Source organism: Scardinius erythrophthalmus, assembly GCF_964197995.2.
Source record: "Scardinius erythrophthalmus genome assembly, chromosome: 13".
NCBI classification, from domain to species: Eukaryota; Metazoa; Chordata; class Actinopteri; order Cypriniformes; family Leuciscidae; genus Scardinius; species Scardinius erythrophthalmus.
The window spans coordinates 19,080,171-19,099,325 of record NC_138233.1 but is presented as its reverse complement, the minus strand read 5'-3'; the positions used below and the strand labels follow the sequence as shown (position 1 = coordinate 19,099,325).

Sequence of the window (19,155 nt, the reverse complement as noted above, 5' to 3'; positions counted from 1 at the left end):
GAGAGGGGTAAAAACTCCCATACTAATACATCATGTCCAAACCTGCCATTATCATCAAAATAATTCTGTTAATGTTTTAAAGAGCAGTCGTTTCGGTTTTAATCATTTGTTTTCAGCCTGGATAAGTTGTTGTTTTTCAATTTGGGAAAATTGACAAAATGAAATTGTAAATGACGTACCCACCATCCCTACGAAATTAACAATGTAGTGCAAATTGATTTAAAAAGGCATTGCCTGTGTTTAAGAAATGTTTCATTGATCAAATTTAATTTGAGGTACATCAGCACACGGTAAACAAATTAGCAAATAATGAGAACATATTATTCATCACATTAGAGACAGAAACAAGCTGGAAAAAGATGCAAAACATTGCGCACCGAATAAGAAAATGCCCAGCCAGATTTCCCTGCATGACCTTTTGATCCCCTCCTGCTGATGTCAGATCCTTCCCTCCTCTTTCCCATTGTCAAACCTCAGGAAAGGCCAGAAGCAAACTAAAGTCCCCACAGGCCAGCCGACCAGGCCCAGGGTCCCATACTTCATCAGAAGCACCCTGAAGGCTTTGGGGTGGATGAGTGTATTTAAAGAGGGGGAGGTTCAGGGTGATCTGGTGCCCTTGGGCAACAAGAATGACTAAGTACCTCAGCAGTGAAAATAAGGGCCCCAAAGACAGAGTGACTTCCTCTCCTGCTGGCCATGTTTCATATCCACAGAATTAAAGGAGTCAGTTTGGCTGCACAGGTCCGTTCAGCCACACCGCAGCCCTTACGGATGGGCTTCAATTCAACAGGAATTCACGGGTCCTGGATAATCTTATCTAATCCATTATTAGCTGCATTTTTCATCTTAAATGCACAGATAACAAGCCTCTGATAGGGTTAATAGCACAGGGCGCTTACAAGTGAGGGTCAGTATGAAGATTGAAGGGCTTGCTGGGTAAAACTCCACAGCGCTCCTCTCCAAGACTTCAAAGGTGGTGAAACGATACGGCACTTGACTGACAGAAGGACGATTGCGGTCTCTTTCAAGTCCATGTCGGCAGAAAACACTCCCATAAAAAGTGAAACGTACTCAACTTACACTGTAAAAACTAAAGGAGCCTCAAGAATCCTGTTGGATACTCAAGGAACTTCAAAATGTAATTTTGGTGCCTCAAAGCTCTTTTTCCTATAGTAGGGTTACTGGAGGAGCATTGACAATCTTTGAGGTTCTTGCTGGAACTTATGGGATCCTTTAAGCACTTTGTATTTAGTTCAGAGGTTCTGGAGTCACCTTTTCATTACCATGAGACCTCGAAGTGCTTTGGGGGAAAATAGAGGAACTTGAATGCGATAAAAGGGTTATTGGAAGATCTTTTAACATTTAAGTGGTTCCTGGAAGATCTCTTATGTTAAAGCCAGCATCTGGAGGAACCCAATGGTTCAGTGAGGCCCGAATTAGATTATTATTCTATTATTATTATTATTATTATTATTATCCTATTATTATTATTATTATTATAGGCTACTTAAGTTTGATTCAGTATACATACCCAGGTAAAAAAGACGTACTATTAAATGTATTAAAAATGTACTTGAGTGTGTTTTTAGTAGACCTACAATACAAATATACTTTAAAGGGGCTATATGCGTTTTTCTGAAATTTAAACTCGCGACTGACACCTGTGGCCAAAAAACGGAACTGCTCTTCCTTTCTGCTCGCTCTCGTAAGTGCACACTTCACAAGTCATCCGCTGCAAAGAAGTCTACATTATGTTTACAGAGGTAAGAACAGTCAAATACATATATTGTTTGAGAAACTAAGTTTGTTTGCTGACTAGCGGTGGTGGCAGAGTGATCTGAAACGTTTAACATGAACGCGCTTGACGTCACATCCGCAGACAGCGCGCGAAAAATCCGACCCGACAGAAAATAGGAAAAATAGGATACAGGCTTATAGGTGCACCCACTGTGAGCTGACAAGGTGTCAGTATGCTCATCAGGAGATGTTTGAGTCATACATGGTCAAATAAAAAGGCTATTGTTACGTTTATTTTGGGGGAAAAGTTGCATTTAGCCCCTTTAATGCATTTTTAATACATTTAACAGTAACCTATTCTTTTTCACTTGGGTAGCTTACAAATATTTAGTATAGGCCTATTTTATTAAGTCATTTAAACCTTAAACAACAACACTAAATAATAATAATATTATATGAAGAAGAAGAAGCAGGAGGAGAAAAGTATTATTCTGTCACGAAACTGCTGCTATTCCTCTGCTGTCGTCGCTTCAGATATGCTTGCGCTGCTCGCGCGCAACAAAGCTCAGCTGATCGACGTCATCAGGAAAGTAACGGCTCCTCTCATCAAAGCTTCCGCCGTTTGTTCGGCTCTCCATTACAAGGTTTGTAAACTCGCCAAATAAATATAAATACAGAGTCTACTCACTATATATTTAAACACACATATATATAAACTAAATTTATTATACATTACTACGTTTTTACAGTGTTTACCACTCGTTTATTGCACAGTATCTGGTATGAAGGTTTTAGCCGCGATGCTAACTAACAGTTAAGTTACGTTGATCTAATGAACAAATGGAAATGATTGACTTATTGTCTTAGATTGATTTAGTCATTCAATTCAACATATTTTGTACAACTGTGTCTTCAAATTGCTGATATAGCCTAACTACTTTAGAAAATTCTCTCTTGGCGCTTGTTATGAATAACAAAAACAGGTTATTGTTTGCTCTGTTTTTGTTTAACCTAACGTTAACTTTACTTACTACAGGTGCCCTCATTCTCTCTCCATTTACTGGTCAATAAATATTATGTTGTGAATAATCAGCTTGTTCTTTTGTTTCCCCAGAACAACCATTAGGCTACATTTCTAAAATAATCTGAACATTTCAGTGGCAACATTGAATTACAGTAAGTTACCTGCACCACATGCTGTACTTTATTACTATGAACTTTCTCTGTGTGAAATTGTATTGTTTGACTGTGTACTTGTGTTTTTTAATCAGTTACTCTCTGAAAATCTTTTCTCATGATCTCAAATCTCATTCATGTTACTCAGAAAAATAATATCACAGGTTTGATTCACAAAAAATGCTATAGACATTTTAACTCTGAATTATAGCTTCAAGTTTAGTCTTTTTCGACAAAAAAAAAAAAAAATAGGAAAAAGCAATTAGGCTTCAGAAGACGCAACACAACCCATAACACATGAGTTGTGAACTCATTGATTTTTTTTTAGGATCTTTTCTGGGACATTTTTGGAGCTTAACCATTTTTACATAAATTGTTGCATTGAATTGAACTAGACAAGTGTACATAAGAATGGTTTCATGAATGATTTACACAATTGTTTTCTGCTTGTGTTTCATGCATTGTCAGCGATCGGTGACTGGGATTGCATTATGCCTGAGATCTGCTTTTGGATTCCACAGACAGAAAGTCAAACAGGTCTGGAACGTCACAAGGCTGAGGAAATTATTTAAATTTCACAACTATCACTTTAATAACCTTACTTACAGTAAATTTTGTACTTTGCAGGGATCATGGTAAGCTGAAATACAAGTTTGAACAAGAATAAAAGTCCTCCTGACCTGAAAATCATTGAAGTGCCTGGACCATCCACCAGAAAAGAGGGAAACCAAACGGAAAACGAATCTGCTGTACCTTTTCACTTTTCTAACTCTTTAAGTACCTCACACCAACTTGGTCCCATAGTGACATTTTTGACCACAAACGAAATTGCTGATCGTGTGAATTCTTATTGAAATGACTGGAATTCACCAGTGAACATTCACAGAACAACAGATCATTTTACTGCACCTTAACTCTGTTTCCGGGTCGAAGCATCTACTTCTACTTCCTCTATCTTGTTTCATGAGAATACTCAACAACCATTTATGAACACTGTTGATTCAAGTCGCACATTTAAGCTTTTCAAAAGCCATAGTGTACATTACAGTCTCCAGTCTAACGGCATCCCGGACTTCAACATTTTATGATTCAAAATAGCTGAATAACTAACCATCTGAGATTTCAGTATAGAGATAAAGGTTACAGCACAATGAGTGTATATTAGCACTGTTTGTTTGTTTGTTTTTGGCATCTGATAGAGCTTTTGGACTTGGAAACAGTGATGTCAGACTAACCATCGGACTGAAACACAAATGTTTTAAAGTTAAGTATGATGGACATTTTTAATTAGTTCAAATGTAATTTTTTTTACATTGATTTATTTCGTGGAACATATGTGTTTCCATGCATTTTGTTGAGATGTCTTTTCTTGTTTATCTATTGTATATACATGGTTGATTATTCATGTTGCTTATGTATTATACTATTTTTTTGTGTATTCATTGATATTAATCTGTAGTTAGCTTTTTTCCCCATGTGCATGGAAATGTATAAGAATGAATATCAAATATGTAATAAACAGTTCTTATTTTGTATTTGGTTCAATTTGTTTATTATAATAGATGTCAAAGGTAACCATAGTAACAACATGAAATTAAATATAAAAAAAAAAATGAAATTTGGTTCCTGGAGGCACCCAAAGTGGTTCCACACAGTGCCTAATATAAGAGTTCCTCAGGAAACCTGTGTGGTTCCTCAGAGAACCGCCCCTTTTTAAAGGGTGCCTAGAGGATCTACAGACGGTTCCGCCGGTGTGGCGAAGTGAAGCACCCCAAAAGGTTCCTCCAGGCACCTTTTATTTTTACAGTGTAGAGTTCAGAAGAAAAAAGACTGAATGATTTTTTTTAAAGGCAAAGATTTATTTAAACGCTGTTGCACAGAAGAGAGTCAGTATGTTCAATTAAAAACTAGCTGCATATCATAAGGGACAAGCAAAAAGTCCAACAAGTCAATGAAAAATGTGGAGTACTAGAGTTATTCGTGAATTTTAGTTTCTGTCTCTGTCAATATGTATGTTTTATCCAATCAAAAGTTTGTGTGTAGTCAAGCTACAATCTTCATCTGTCTAAGTACACATGGCAGCTTTTGATAGAACAGGAAAGGTTAAAGGTAAAGTGTCTGTCATCAGGCTCTATCTGCAGAGTGATACAACTCCAGTGTGAATGAAACATGAATGTATACTACCATTCAAAAGTTTGGGGTTGGTAAGATCTTTTTTTTTTTTTTTTTTTTTTTTTGAAAAAGCCTCTTCTGCTTACCAAGGCTGCATTTATTTAACCAAAATACAGTAAAAACAGTGAATTGTGAAATATTATAACAATTAAAAATAACTGCTTTGTGTTTCAATATATTTTTTAACATGTAATTTATTCCTGTGATGGGTCATTAATCCAGTCTTCAGTGTCAAGCGATCCTTCAGAAATCATTTTAATAGGATCATTTGCTGATCAAGAAACAGTTTTTATTATTATCAATGTTGAAAAGTTAAGCTGCGTAATATTTTTATGGAAACTATGATAATATTTTTCAAAATTCTATGTTGAATAGAATGTTCAAAAGAACAGCATTTTTTTTAATAAAAATGTTTTGTAAGTTTACAAATACCTTTTACTGTCACTTTTGTTCAATTTAATGCATCTCTGCTGAACAAAAGTATTGATTTCTTTAAAAATAAATCTTACTTATCCCAAACTTTTTGACAGTATAGTGCATGTATGTTCAGTGATCAGTGATGAAACAGCAAGTAGAAGATTCCTGTGCTGAAAATCCCCCAACACTCCCACTTCTGCTTCTTGAAGACCCCGGGTTACCTGCCACTGACCCGTTATCAATGAGCTTGCACACACTCCCTGAAGTTCATCTGTCAGTGAAGCTTTACATCTGCTCAGAAGGTTAAGTGTGTCTGACAGCTGTTTTCTTTACTATCCTGATTTGTGAGATTCATTGTTAAGGGTTGAACTATGTGGTTTTAGCGTTTCTTTGTGTTTGCTTCAGTCCAGAGTAGAGCATCACAGTCTTGCATCTTACAAGCAGCTCAGTCTCTCCACCTCTTCTTCAACCAAACCCCTGGAGCAGGGAAAAAACAACAACTCAGTCTGCATTTATTTGACCCAAAACGTAGCTTGAGGTTCCCCCCTTTCATCTGCACTAGTGAAAGGTTAGGGTAACTATTTCACTGCTAACCAACCTGAATCTCAGTAGCTGTTTTGGGATATTTTGGGATACTGCATAAAAAAAAAAAAACACTGGATGGAAATGCCAAGATGCACATAAATTAAAAAAATGCCTATATAAAAAGTTTTGCACTCAATTGAGGCGGATAGATTTTTTTATCTGACAAGAAAACATGAGCATAAACTACGATGAAAACACATTTCCCGAATAAATCCCTCACATTAACAAAACAAAACCTTTTGATTTTGCCTCAACAGAGAATGTGATTGGGTAACTGGACTAAGCAGTGGACCAATCACATTGCACAGCATCTAAAATGTTGGTTTGAATTCTGAAATGCCTGGACCAAAGTCTGTCATCAGAATGATTTGGTTCAACTCCCTCTCAGAAGCGTCTCGAACAATTGCGTTCCCAAACACCAGGCACCAGAAGGCAAGGTAACATGACAGTGTTTATTGCATTTTGTCTGCATGTTCTGAGACGCAAGTCATTTATGATGTTGGAAAAAAGAGCCACAGTGGCTTCTCTGATTGCAGCAACTTCCCTTTTTATTACAGATATTTTGCACCACTTTTCCAGGAAGTGACGATTTTGTTCTCTTGAACAGATGGGATGGAAAGGTGCTTTATTTACAAATGTTTTCTGTAATATTCCAATTAAGTTAAATTCGCAGCTTTGGATGGAAACGTATAGTGTCACAGGGCTCAATGTAGCCCTGATCTAAGGATAATCTTAAGCAACTGTATAGCATGGTAAAATGTCTGTCGAGAGGCCGGCACAGATGCTGGAATGAATGATGTGCAGTCTGTACAGTTTTGAACTGATAATGATGCTGAATGTGGCATCAGAGAAGCTCGGAATTTGGCAAAAACTGTATTTGGGATTTTTCCCAAGCCAAATGGCAATTGAGAAGGCAGCATGGTGTCATTAGGGGTTTGTCGAGCAGACAGCTCTCTAAAGTCTGCAAGAACATACAAGCCAAGCCTTCATCTCTTATTCATGAAGGAAGAGAAAGCAGCTGTAATATAAATCTAGTTTATAATTGATAAAAATGATGTACATATGCAGAAGGCACAGAGTTGGGACAACAGCTGCATGGCCTGTCGACTAAGACAAAACCAGCACCCTCTGTCCATTTTAATGAGCCTTTGTTTGTAAGTTGGTCGCTTCCTGAACCTCAAAGGCCAGGAACCTCTATTTTAGGGGCATTTCAAGGGATGCCTTGTGCATGCGTCATCATGCCACATACATCAGAGGAGACTGGGAGTATTCCCAATCCGGTGATGCCATGAAAAGACACGCGTTTAGGGAAGAAGGAAATTACTTCATGCTTTCTGCGACTGTAAGGGGATGCGCTTCCTGTGACCCATCTTGGCCTCAGGAATAGTTAATTGTGTCACAGTCATTTACTCTGCAGTGCAATGACATAATTTAACACATATATCCTTTATTACCTGTAAAAATGCATTTAAAAGAGGGGGGATTATTATTGTTTATATTTTATGATTTATTTTTATTTTATTTCTTTCAATTTATTTTTTGTCTTACCTCCATTATTGTCATATTTAACGTTTTATACTAATACGGTTTTATACTAAAAACTGTCACAATGCTAGGGTTGATTGATAGGGCTTTTGCTAAGGTCGGTTTAAGTTGTTGTTTACTGATTCACGTCTAAAAGAGTCCACCCTCAAACATCTATGATACTCTGGTTTGTCCATTTTATCAACCACTGATTACTTAGAAAAGTAACAGCACACCTCTCTGCAATAAGCTGCAAGATTTACACTACCATTCCAAAGTTTGGGGTAAGTAAGATTTTTTTTTTTTTCCCTTTTTATTAATTAAAAGTTTTCAAAAGTGACTGTAAAAGCATTTGTAACGTTATAACATTTTTCCATTTCAAATAAAAGCTGTTCTTTCGAACTAGAATCCTAAAAAACTGGATCACGGTTTTCACAAATACATTAAACTGTTTTCAGCTTTGTGAAGGTGAAGGATAATGTAACACTGAAGACTGGAGTAATGGCTGCTGAAAATTCAGCTTTGCCATCAATTGAATAAATTATAATTATAATAATATTTCACAATATTACTGTTTTAGATCAAATAAATGCGTCTTGGTGAGCATAAGAGACTTCTTTTAAAAACATAAAAAATTTTACCAACCCCAAACCTTTCAAAGGTAGTGTATCATGTATGAGCAATAGTGATGGTGATGATAACATGTAACACCTGTAAGCAGCAATCTCAATGTCTAGATTCATCTTCTGATTTAGCAGTTCTTCATAGTCCCCACTGTGATCCTTCATCTGGAACTGAAGATCAGCCTCCTCGTCCTCCAGCTGACAAATGTAATTCTGGACAGAAACAACACACTGGTGAGATGCTGAGAGCTGCTGCAGAAAAATATGAACAGCGAGTGCTTGTACCTCCAGCTCTTCTATCTCCTCCAGGTATTTGGCTTTCTTGGATTCTGTTTCAGCCTCCAACTCATCTTCACGCTTCTCCAGCTCTGCCACCTCTTTCTGCAGCTCTGCAATCTGCAATTACACATATACAGCACCAGTCAAACGTTTGAGCTGACTGAATGTGTATTTCTGATCTTTAATCGCATTTTAATCTAAATGCTTATGCTTAAAATAATGTATTAATGTATGCATTTGTACCAAAGAGGAAAAGCATCCAGTAAGTGTCCAGCATATATGAGAGGTCCTTCAATACTCTTTAAAAAGCACCTTAGATGGCATCATGTGAAGTTGGTGTGATTGTCCAGAGTGTGCAGAGCTGTGATTTATACAATTTGACGGATAGTTTTGATTTGTCACCATGCAATTTCAATAATTCCATTTATTTCATTGTTTTGATAACTGCAATGTGGACAGCTAAATTATGTCCAAAGACACTATGCATAAACATGAAAATGCAGATACACAATGTATAACAACAAAGAGCTGTGCTTAACAAAACATGATGTTGTAATTAATGCCTATTTTGGTCTTAAATTAGTAATTGTGCGAGCATGTCTGAAAACTGTTGACATTTCACTTTGCATATTCACCTTTCAACAAACACAACACAGAGAACTGTCAGCCACACCTCTGTGCACGAGCTGCCCTGCTGTGAGTAATTACTGTAATCAGGTAAGTTAAACAGTCAGCTGTCAGAGATGGATGGAGATTGCACGCTCTGTTTCTCTTTCAGGTAGATCCTGGGAGGCTCCGAGCTCTGTTATTAACAAGCTGATGATACGTCAACCGATGAAAGTGGTTGTTACTCTGCTTTGGGTCTCGATTAAGAGTAAGGCGGTCTGGTTGGTTGGAGAAAACTAGCCGTGTCTCTGCCGTAATACACAGCTAAACGAGACCTGATTTCACCACCAACAGTTTGTTTAGCCAAAGTGTCTCAGAGAGCAACCAGATCACTAGTATCCATTCTTAATGGCAGGAGAGATAGGGTGAAACTGAAGACAGCTGCCCTGCTGCCAGGTCAATCAGTAACATCATAGACAGCGTTTTAAAGAAACTGAATTCAGGGTCAGTGACAACTTTTTGTTGTTGTTGTCTGGATCCATCCCTTTATTCAAAAATACATTAAACATGCAATTTATATATACAATGCCTTCAGTGCATCTCTTTTATGCATGAGTATGTTTTAAGTTTTAAATAAAAATTCATTTTGATCATTTATTGGGGCATAATATCCTTAATTTAATGTAGAAAAGCCTCATTAATGTGTCACTCATGTGTCAAGGTCAATAAGTCTCTAAAATGGAAGATTATTTGACCCTTTTATAACAAGGAAAGGTTAATTCAGGTTGTAAAATGTCATGTGGTGCAAACCTAAAAAATGCTAAAATAAAATAACACTTTTTTTACTTTTCTATAATATATTGAAAAATGTTTCTCACATGTATTCAAGATAAGTTAATACTTTTTACTTTGGTTTCACCACATGACATTTTTAGACTCAAATGTATCTATTTTGTCTTAAAGGCATTAAAAAAATTGCAAGCCACATGAAACTAACTTGAATATATAGAGCACTTTTCTAAGAAAAAATTAGAATTTCAAAAGATAGTTCCTTTTCTTTACCTAAGACATTTATTTGTCAATGACCCTTCAAATAGTCTTCCAAGACAACACAATTGTGAACCTGGACCACAAAACCATTCATATGAGTCATTTTTTTTTAACTGAGATCACATGAAATCTGAATAAATAAGCTTTCCATTAATGCATGGCTTGTTATGATATGACAATATTTGGCTGAGATACAACTATTTGAAAATCTGGAATCTAAGGGTGCAAAAAAATCTAACATTGAGAAAAATCACCTTTAAAGTTGTCCATTTATGTTCGCGATTGTGCTGCATTCACTCACAAAAATAAATGTTTTATATATTTACGGTAGGAAATTTACTAAATATCTTCATGGAACATGATCTTTACTTAATAGCCTAATGATATTTGGCATAAAAGAAAAATCAATAATTTTGACCCATACAATGTATTGTTGGCTATTGCCAAAAACATACCCGTCACGTTTTGTGATCCAGGGTCACAATTATCTAAATCGTCAATCACTCGTCAAGTCATTATCTAAAAAATTCAAGTGAGCTTCCTAAATAAAAATATATATTGACAACAATGCATATTTCACACTAGAAATTAAATCAACCGCTCTTTTAAGATGTCATTATTCTTTCCACCAACCACTGAACTGCTAACAATGAATTGGATATCATAGACTGTGAAGGAGACATTTATGCTGCTTTCAAAAACTGACTGTTTGAAGGCATTTTAGTAGAGATGAGACAACATAAAAACTGGATTCAAATGTGTATTGATGCCTTCCTACTCATTATCCTACCTGCAAAGCTTTTTGACACAAGCTACTGTAGGAAACACAACTGATAGAGGAGAAATGAGGAGAGCAAACTAAAAGAGAATGTAGTATGAAGGGAGGAAGCAAGATGAAGCAGTTCAGACTGTCCATCACTGATCAGCAAACAGAATCCTGTGTTATGAGAGTGAGCATTGTGGTTAGAGACGGTCGGTTTATTTTAAGAGAGGGGCTACGACCACAACCACAATAATTAGAACCTAACCACCTTGATTGTTTTCTCAAATGTTAAGGTGTGAGTTGTGGCTGACCAATGATTTCCTTGCTCTTCAGGATGTAAACTAAGTCAGCAAGCGGCTCCTAATCATTTCAAACATAAATCCTGAATGATTTCCCTGTACGCTAACGCATCCATCACTTTTTCTTTCCCTGCCTCTTTTCTTTTTCAACCTAAAGTTTCTCTTCATGCCGGTGAGGGAGGCTGACAGGTGAGATTTTATTACTACGGCTCAGTACGATTTGCTGTCTCCCAAGGCACTGCAGGAATGTGTGAAGTTTATGAAGTTTATGATTGGGAGAGAGAGTGCGTTGGCAGACTGTGAAATGTATTGTTCATAATGGAAGACGGTGAGAGAGATAAACACTGTTATAGACTATACACTCCTCACATCCTCCTGGTCCAATCTCTTAGAATAAACACTCTGGGCAGCAGGAGTTCTCTTCCTTTATTCCTCCGCTGTCAGTCTGACTGAGGACATGACATTGTGATACACCAATGATACTTTTAGTGAAATATTTATAAGTTTTTACATTGTTCCCAGTTCATTTAGAATCTATCATCACTGAAATAATGACTAGCAGTTCAGTGAGGGAGTCTTTGTGAACTCAGTAACTCATCTGGGGTGCGTTTCCCGAAAGCATCGTTGGCCAACTATGGTCGCAAGTTCATCGCAATGTCCATTGAACTCTATTGGTAACGACGGAACTTGCGACCATAGTTGGCCAACGATGCTTTCGGGAAACGCACCCCTGATCGATTCACCGAGTGGGTCTGACTTGAACTACTAACTCAAGAGTGAGTTCGAGACATTTCATAATAATTCATAAAAATAATTTCTTTGCAACTAAAACAGTGGTGTGCACTTAAATGAGACAATATCATTGTCTCAATATCACAGACAATGTAAACTAAATTTTAAATTATTGTCGAAAAAGTTTTGTTTTAGGCCTCATTTGCAACCATTTTAAGGGCAGTCTGGAGTGCTGGAGTGTCTTTTGATGGGTCAGAGCTCAATTGTGTCGTTGAGAGGAAACTCACTCACCAAGTTCTTGAGGACATTCACGTCAGTCTCTTTAGAGATGTCCTTCACTTTTCCTCCAGTCAACTTGGCCAGCTGCTCCTCCTTCCCCTTTCCTGCAGCATCAACGGCGGCAGCGGACTCAAACTTAAATGCAGGAAAGTTTTACAGATTCAGGTTTCTTGCATCTCTAAAGAAGAGTTACCACCCATGAAGCAGAGTTCTATAGAGAGCAGGCAGTGAAGATGAATCACTGATTATTCCCAGAAGAAAGAAGAGCAAATGAAGGCCCATCAGGTGAGCAGGTGCAACCAGTCAAAAATCAGCCTCCAATTACTGTTCCCCCAAATCCCAATCAATATCAATTGTGAGTGAGACAATTGGACCTTGTGCGGTGCTAATGAAACAAAGCACCAGTTTATGGTTCTGAGACCACCTGAGAGAGCAATGAATAGAAAAGCAGACCAAATGAAAACAGAGAATGGTGGTAAAGGATGTGTTTGTGTGTGTGCGAACTGGTTTTTGTGTATGTACGACTACTAGCACACTAGCAGGAGTTGTTCTTGGCCTGCTTATCTTACACCCACACACAAACACACACTAGAAGACTGTTGAGCCTATAGAGGCTCTCCAGTGTCCTGGTGTAGAAGTGCTCTCTTCTCCTCTCCAGACCCATTCTGCATAGGAGCCTGGGAAGCGCTCCAGAGCTCTGATTACCACCGCGACCCCAGTCAAGAGCAGCTACTCCTGGGGCAAACAGGGTCAGAGGGCACTGGTGCTGTAGGATGACCTTTAGGGAGCCCTCACTCCTTAAAAGACACAGAGGGGACAATAGTGCTCTGTGCTAGATGTGGACAGAGCTCTCTGTCCCACAAAACTGCCCTCTGAAGTAAAGTGTGAAAGAGGAAGGAAAATACAAAATACAAGCACAAATACAAGTTGTGTTAAGAGGTTAGTTCACCCAAAAAGACAATTCTGTCCTCATTTATAGGGAATATTGAACTTTTTTGTTCCTTCTCAGTGCTGGATAGTGTCCATCCCCATTCACTTTCATAATATGGAAAAGAGCAGCATGAACACTATGCTACATTTCTCCTTTCTGTCCCACAGAATAGTAATTTTTTTGAGTGTGGGGGTGGGTGGATGGTGGGGGACCAGATCTTTCAAAAGGAATGTTTCAAGTTGATACAAACTCAATTGACAGCATGTGGCACAATGTTGATTACAGCAGAAAACAATTATAAAATAACTGACATAAAATAAAATAATAGTCCCACTGCAAAAATGTAGAATTCAGACTTTTTTAACACTACATTTCACATTCCAGCCTTTAAAACCTTAAACCTTGGTTTCATTTACTTTTATTGTAATTGCCTTTCTCTAACTATTACTCTATTTTTAAATTATTTTCTATGGTAATCAACATTAACTACCATTCAAAAGTTTGGGGTCTTAAAGGATTAGTTCACCTCAAAGCTGAAAATTGTGTCATCATTTACTCACCCTCAAGTTGTTTCAAACCTGTATGAATTTCTTTCTTCTGCTGAACACAAAGAAAGATATTTTGAAGAATGTCTGTAACTTGGGTCCCATTGACTTCCATAGTGTTTTTTTTTCCTACTATGGAAATCAATGGGACCCAAGTCAGTCTGTTTTCTTCAAAATATCTTTCTTTGTGTTCAGCAGAAGAAAGAAATTCATACAGGTTTAAAACAACTTGAGGGTGAGTAAATGATGACACAATTTTCAGCTTTGAGGTGAACTAATCCTTTAAGAATGTTTCATGTTTTTGAAAGACGACACCAAGGCTGCATTTATTTGATCAAAAATAAAGTAAAACATTAATATTGTAAAATATTATTGCAATTTAACAGTTTTCTATTTTAATATATTTTGAACTGCAATTTATTCCTGTGATGGCAAAGCTACATTTTCAGTATCATTACTCCAGTCTTAGTGTCACATGATCTCTTCAGAAATCATTATAATAATATGATGATTTGCTGCTCAAGAAACATTTCTGATTATTATCAATGTTGAAAACAGCTGCTTTTTGTGGAAACCATGTTACAATTTTTTCAGGATTCTTTGATGAATAGAAAGTTCATCAAAAGAACAATATTTATTTGAAATATTAATCTTTTGTAACATTATAACTGTCTTTACTGTCACTTTTAGTCAATTTCACGCATCTTTGCCGAATAAAAGGATTTATTTCTTTAAATAAAAAATCGCACTGAACCCAAATTTTTTAACAGTAGGGTAAATGCCACCAAAGCTGTCAATTTAGCTTGTACAGACCACTGGAGTATATACTGGTGTGTAATTCACCGTGAGGCTCTCAGCCAGCTCGCTGTAGTACTCCTTGATGTCCATGATGGCTGGAGTGATATCAAAGGTTGGGAACTGCAGGGATACAGCGGGAGAACCTTCATCCAGAGGCCTGGGCTCACTCAGCTTCTCCAGTCTCTGTGAACAAATGCAATTTCATGACTTTTGGTTTCTACTCAGGTAACAATATCTGCCTGTGCAAGATAGGTCAGCTGTTCATTAATCTGGCCCCAATGAAGTGTTCATGAAAAGGAGATTGAGTCTGAGTCTCAGCTTGTTCTCGTCAACATAATGAGAGAGCGGCAGATGTATCAAGATAATAATAGCAGTTAATAAAACAAAAAGAACTTCTGTTTTCATTTCATACGCAAGGAGTGAGTTATACCGCACGTCCCAGAGGGAGGTCAACAGATATTTCCCTGTTTCCAGCCATTGCGTACCCGCAGACTCCCTGTGTACTACATTCTTTCATTCTGTGTTTGAGGAACCGTGTTTCCTGTCAGTCTCCGCTCCCCTAAACCTGTTCCCCTTACGATCAGAGGAGACACCTTAAATAGCAAAAACCCCACAAGCCCGTGCCAAAATTTTCCGATTTCAAATAAGAAGTAACAAGAAGTGTTTTTCACGCCACATTCTGCATGGCCTTACCATTTGGTGCTGCCTCTCCATGGCGGCCAGCTGCTCCTCATAGATGGCCACTTGCTCTCGAAGGGCTAGGCAGTCAGTGGTAATTGCATCCACCTCCTGAGTGGGGAAGTGGAAATAAAGGTCAATTCAAACACAATGCACTTACCCTCTACATCTTCTATCACGAGCATCCTCAGTGCCACCAGGTTGTACTCTGGCAGAGACTGCAATGCAGGGGAGAGGAGATCCACATACAGTACGTAGCCTAACGTTCCCGATTTTATTCGGCTCATCTGGGTATCTTAAGTGCCTGATTAATTGGCGATGAATTCAATTACTCAGAATGAAAGCATTTGCATGTGAATGCTGCAGTGTGACGATGGATCTGGGCGGCAGAGGACGCGCACAGCACACACACAAGCTTCCCCGGAGCCCAGAATTGGCACAGTGGCCGTTGTTCCCGTTATCTCAGCTTGAACACAAGCCCAGTACGGGAGAGAGTCTAGACAGCATTTCGATGCCGAATTACTTTCCTCTATTCCACACCACCGAAGGGCTGAACTTCACTATGGTGGAGACACATTCCAGCCAGATGCAGCACTGGTGCTTAAAATCATACATTCTCATGCCAGTTTTTTTTCATATAACCACTGCTATTGTTAAAACCAGTTTAGTGAAATTAAACTAGTGACAGTACAAAACTGTAAATTGAACGTCAGGCTTATATCTCTAAAGTATATTAACTTATGCAACTGCAACTATATTATACTTGTGGCTCCATCATAACTACCTCTTTGGATCTCTTCCTGTTTTATTCTCATCTCAGTCCAGCCTGAGCGCTAAGCCCTGCTCTGTTGCATCTACGAGATATGAGAGGCTGAATGAGTGAATTATTAGGCACGGTGAAAGCTTTCCCACATCTGCTCTTTTACTGGAGATGTGCTCTGACATCTGTGGGGTGACGGAGTGGTTTCTACAGAAAGCAGCTCGGGTTTCAGAATGGCCGCTGGCCGGGAGTCAGTGGGGCCTGTAATCAGGACTCTCCAGAGCGGATCTGGGAGCAGCAGCTGTGCTGTGCCACTCCAGGGACTTTCACACACACCACTGGAGCCAGAACACCCCACCCGCAGCACAGGCTAACACTGCCATCTAGTGGTGGGTAAAGTGTAGAATTTCACTTAAGTTATATATTCTGGGGTATGAATGCAGCGATTTGAATCTAGTGGAGAGGTGGCATGGTGATTCAGTTTCTGTTTTGCTTATCTGTTAAATTACTACTTACTGTTCAATACTGCATTGTGACATCCAAAAAGTATTTGGATACACTTAAGCCACACTTAAATGTATGAATTTCATTACAATAGATAACAAAATATCAAACAAGGCATGTGACATTTATTTTAAACTTGAGAAACCATCCTATCATAAAATGAAGGATAAACTTTTCTTATTCAAGACAAAAAAATGTTGTATATTTGATCAGTGTTTATGGTTAAGCTTATTGTTAACTAAAACTTAAAAATAGGTTTTAGTAATTGAAATAAACTAAAATTAAAATGAAAACTGAAAATATACAAATAAAAGCTCATTCAAAATATATAAATATTGTATATTAGTATATAAATAATAGTAAATTAACACTTGATTGGATATGTTCTGTTTGAAAAACTTGTTCATGTAAAATGTATATTTTTCTATAATATCTATCTTTAAATGTGGCTCAGTGTATCACATATCAAATAACATCAGCAGTTTTCATGGCATTTTTCATTACCAAAGAGACATCTTCTCGCTCTTGCAGGATGAGAGTCTTGTGCTCAACCACCTGATCATATTTCATCTGCAGACACCGCAGCTCACCCTTCAGCTCCTCTGTGTTACATAAAATCTCCTCCTAAGAGGTAAACAACCAGTAAGCAGCAAATAAAGAATCAACAGAATAGATTGTGTTAAAGAAACTGACATATGAGGAGAAAACACACACAGCTTAAATCAATGTAATATTATCAAGTAAAGCATAAATATCCATCACCACTCAGGCCAGAGTTTCTGAGTGGTACCTTTTCTTTCCGTAGCCTCTCTATCACAGCCTCCAGGCTGTAGTCGGCAGGGCTGCTGATGCTGACGGTGGTGGTGGTGGTGATCTGCTCTGACTCTAGTCTCTCTTCCAGCTCAATGATTTCAGCCTCAAGAGATTCATTCTCCTCCTCTAGAGACCGAACCTACCTCAGCCACACATAAGGTAACGTATGAGATTAGAGGACATGCAATATATATGAGTAATGGCTTATGCTCAAAATGTTGTATCATATTACACTATGCAGTAGAGGACACCGTGACAGCATCTTCATGGCCTTAATATGATTTTCTTCACACCCTCTGGCAAATGACTGACCCCGTTAAACATCATCATGGAAATATGATAATTGGGCCACACACAGGGAGACCATTAGATTCAGCATGAGCACAGCTGGTTGTTACCCAGCAGAACCTTGGGTGTGAGTGTGAACATTTTCATGTCTCACCACATTGATGAGGCCGGCCAGGCGATCGTTGAGGGCAGCGATGACAGAGCGCTCACTGACAAATCGAGCCACACCCTCCTTGTTTAGGGCACGAGCTGCAGCAAAATCCAGCTCGGGACATTCACTCACAGGCACTCTACCCCTGTCAAACAGACTGAAAGCTTTCTAATGTCTGAAATGGCATGTTTATTTTCTAAGCAAAGCAGGCAAACAATATTAAAGGGAAAGAGGAAGTACACAAGAGAGCTTAACTAATAACACATTTATGCAGTGTATTTATAATTCAAAGAATAAAGAGTGAAGTCAGTTTAAATCATTCACACAGAACTCCTAGTGTGACTACATGGTACAGTTAAAAAAAAATGGGTTAAATGGGTAAATATTTTATCCATACAAGTAAATAGAAAACATTTGAAAACTTTTCAGTGTCAAGTATTTTAGGAAACTAAGAAACATACAGTATACACACCACAGTTCAAAAGTTAGGGGTCAGTAAGGGTTTGGTTTTAATTGATACTTTAAAAAATGTTGCATTAAATTGGTCAAAAGTGAGAGAAAGTAAAAGTACATTTCAAATAAATGCTTTAAGAATCCTAGAAAGAGGAACTTGTATCATGGTTTCCACAAAAATATTAAGCAGTGCAACTGCTTTCAACATTGATAATAAGAAATGTTTCTTGAGCAGCAAATCAGCATATTAGAATGATTTCTGAAGGATCATGTGACACTAAGAATGGAGGAATGACTTCATAGGAATAAATTACCTTTTAAAATATATTCAAATAGAAACCAGCTTTTAAATTGTAATATTTCACAATATTAAAGTTTTTTTAAATAAATAAAAGCAGCATTGGTGAGCATAAGAAACTTACTGACCCAAAACTTTTTCATACAATAATAATGATAACCACTCCAGATGTGAATCATAAATTATTTTTTTAAGAAACAAAGTGAAAATTAAACTTGGCCAACAATATTGATTTTGTAGATGTTTAGCCAATAAACTTTTACATGGAGGAATGCTTTGAAATGCCAAAATAGCAGCTCTATGCTGATTACAATACATTCATTTAAAATGTACCAGCAATATGTGTAAGGCTTTCAGATCTAAAAGCACTGACCTGGCAGCGGAGCGGGCCTGGACTCCACAGCGTCCTGCAGCCTGGCTCCACTGCTCCTCCTCAAACAGCTTACGGTACGATGACACTCTCAGCAGGGCCATGACAGCAGCAGGAAAGCAAGAGATGATGACAACCGCACAAGCCGGGGGTCTATATAGACGGCGGGGCAGAGAATGTCACACACGCTTGTGGGATCTCTCACTGAACACAAAGTAGACTAACTAGGGCAACAGTGTCAGAAGATCAACCTTTCACATGGGACAGAAACAATTCAGCCACTGCAACGTGATTGCAGGCCACTCCTTCAGAGAGCAGTTACAC

At 38.0% G+C, this 19,155-nt stretch overlaps 1 protein-coding gene across 1 annotated transcript; it reads right to left on the bottom strand.

The window, feature by feature from the left end:
• Positions 1 to 4,760: 4,760 nt before the first annotated feature.
• Positions 4,761 to 19,053, bottom strand: vimr2 (vimentin-related 2). The gene is made up of 10 exons (XM_081382085.1): positions 18,835 to 19,053; positions 17,714 to 17,855; positions 17,249 to 17,410; positions 16,963 to 17,082; positions 15,210 to 15,305; positions 14,562 to 14,699; positions 12,255 to 12,377; positions 8,520 to 8,630; positions 8,323 to 8,447; positions 4,761 to 5,979 (listed from the first exon to the last, which is right to left on the bottom strand). Exons 1-10 carry the CDS (start codon positions 18,933 to 18,935, stop codon positions 5,937 to 5,939), a joined length of 1,161 nt encoding a protein of 386 aa, XP_081238211.1. The 5' UTR covers positions 18,936 to 19,053; the 3' UTR covers positions 4,761 to 5,936.
• Between the last annotated feature and the right edge of the window lie 102 nt (positions 19,054 to 19,155).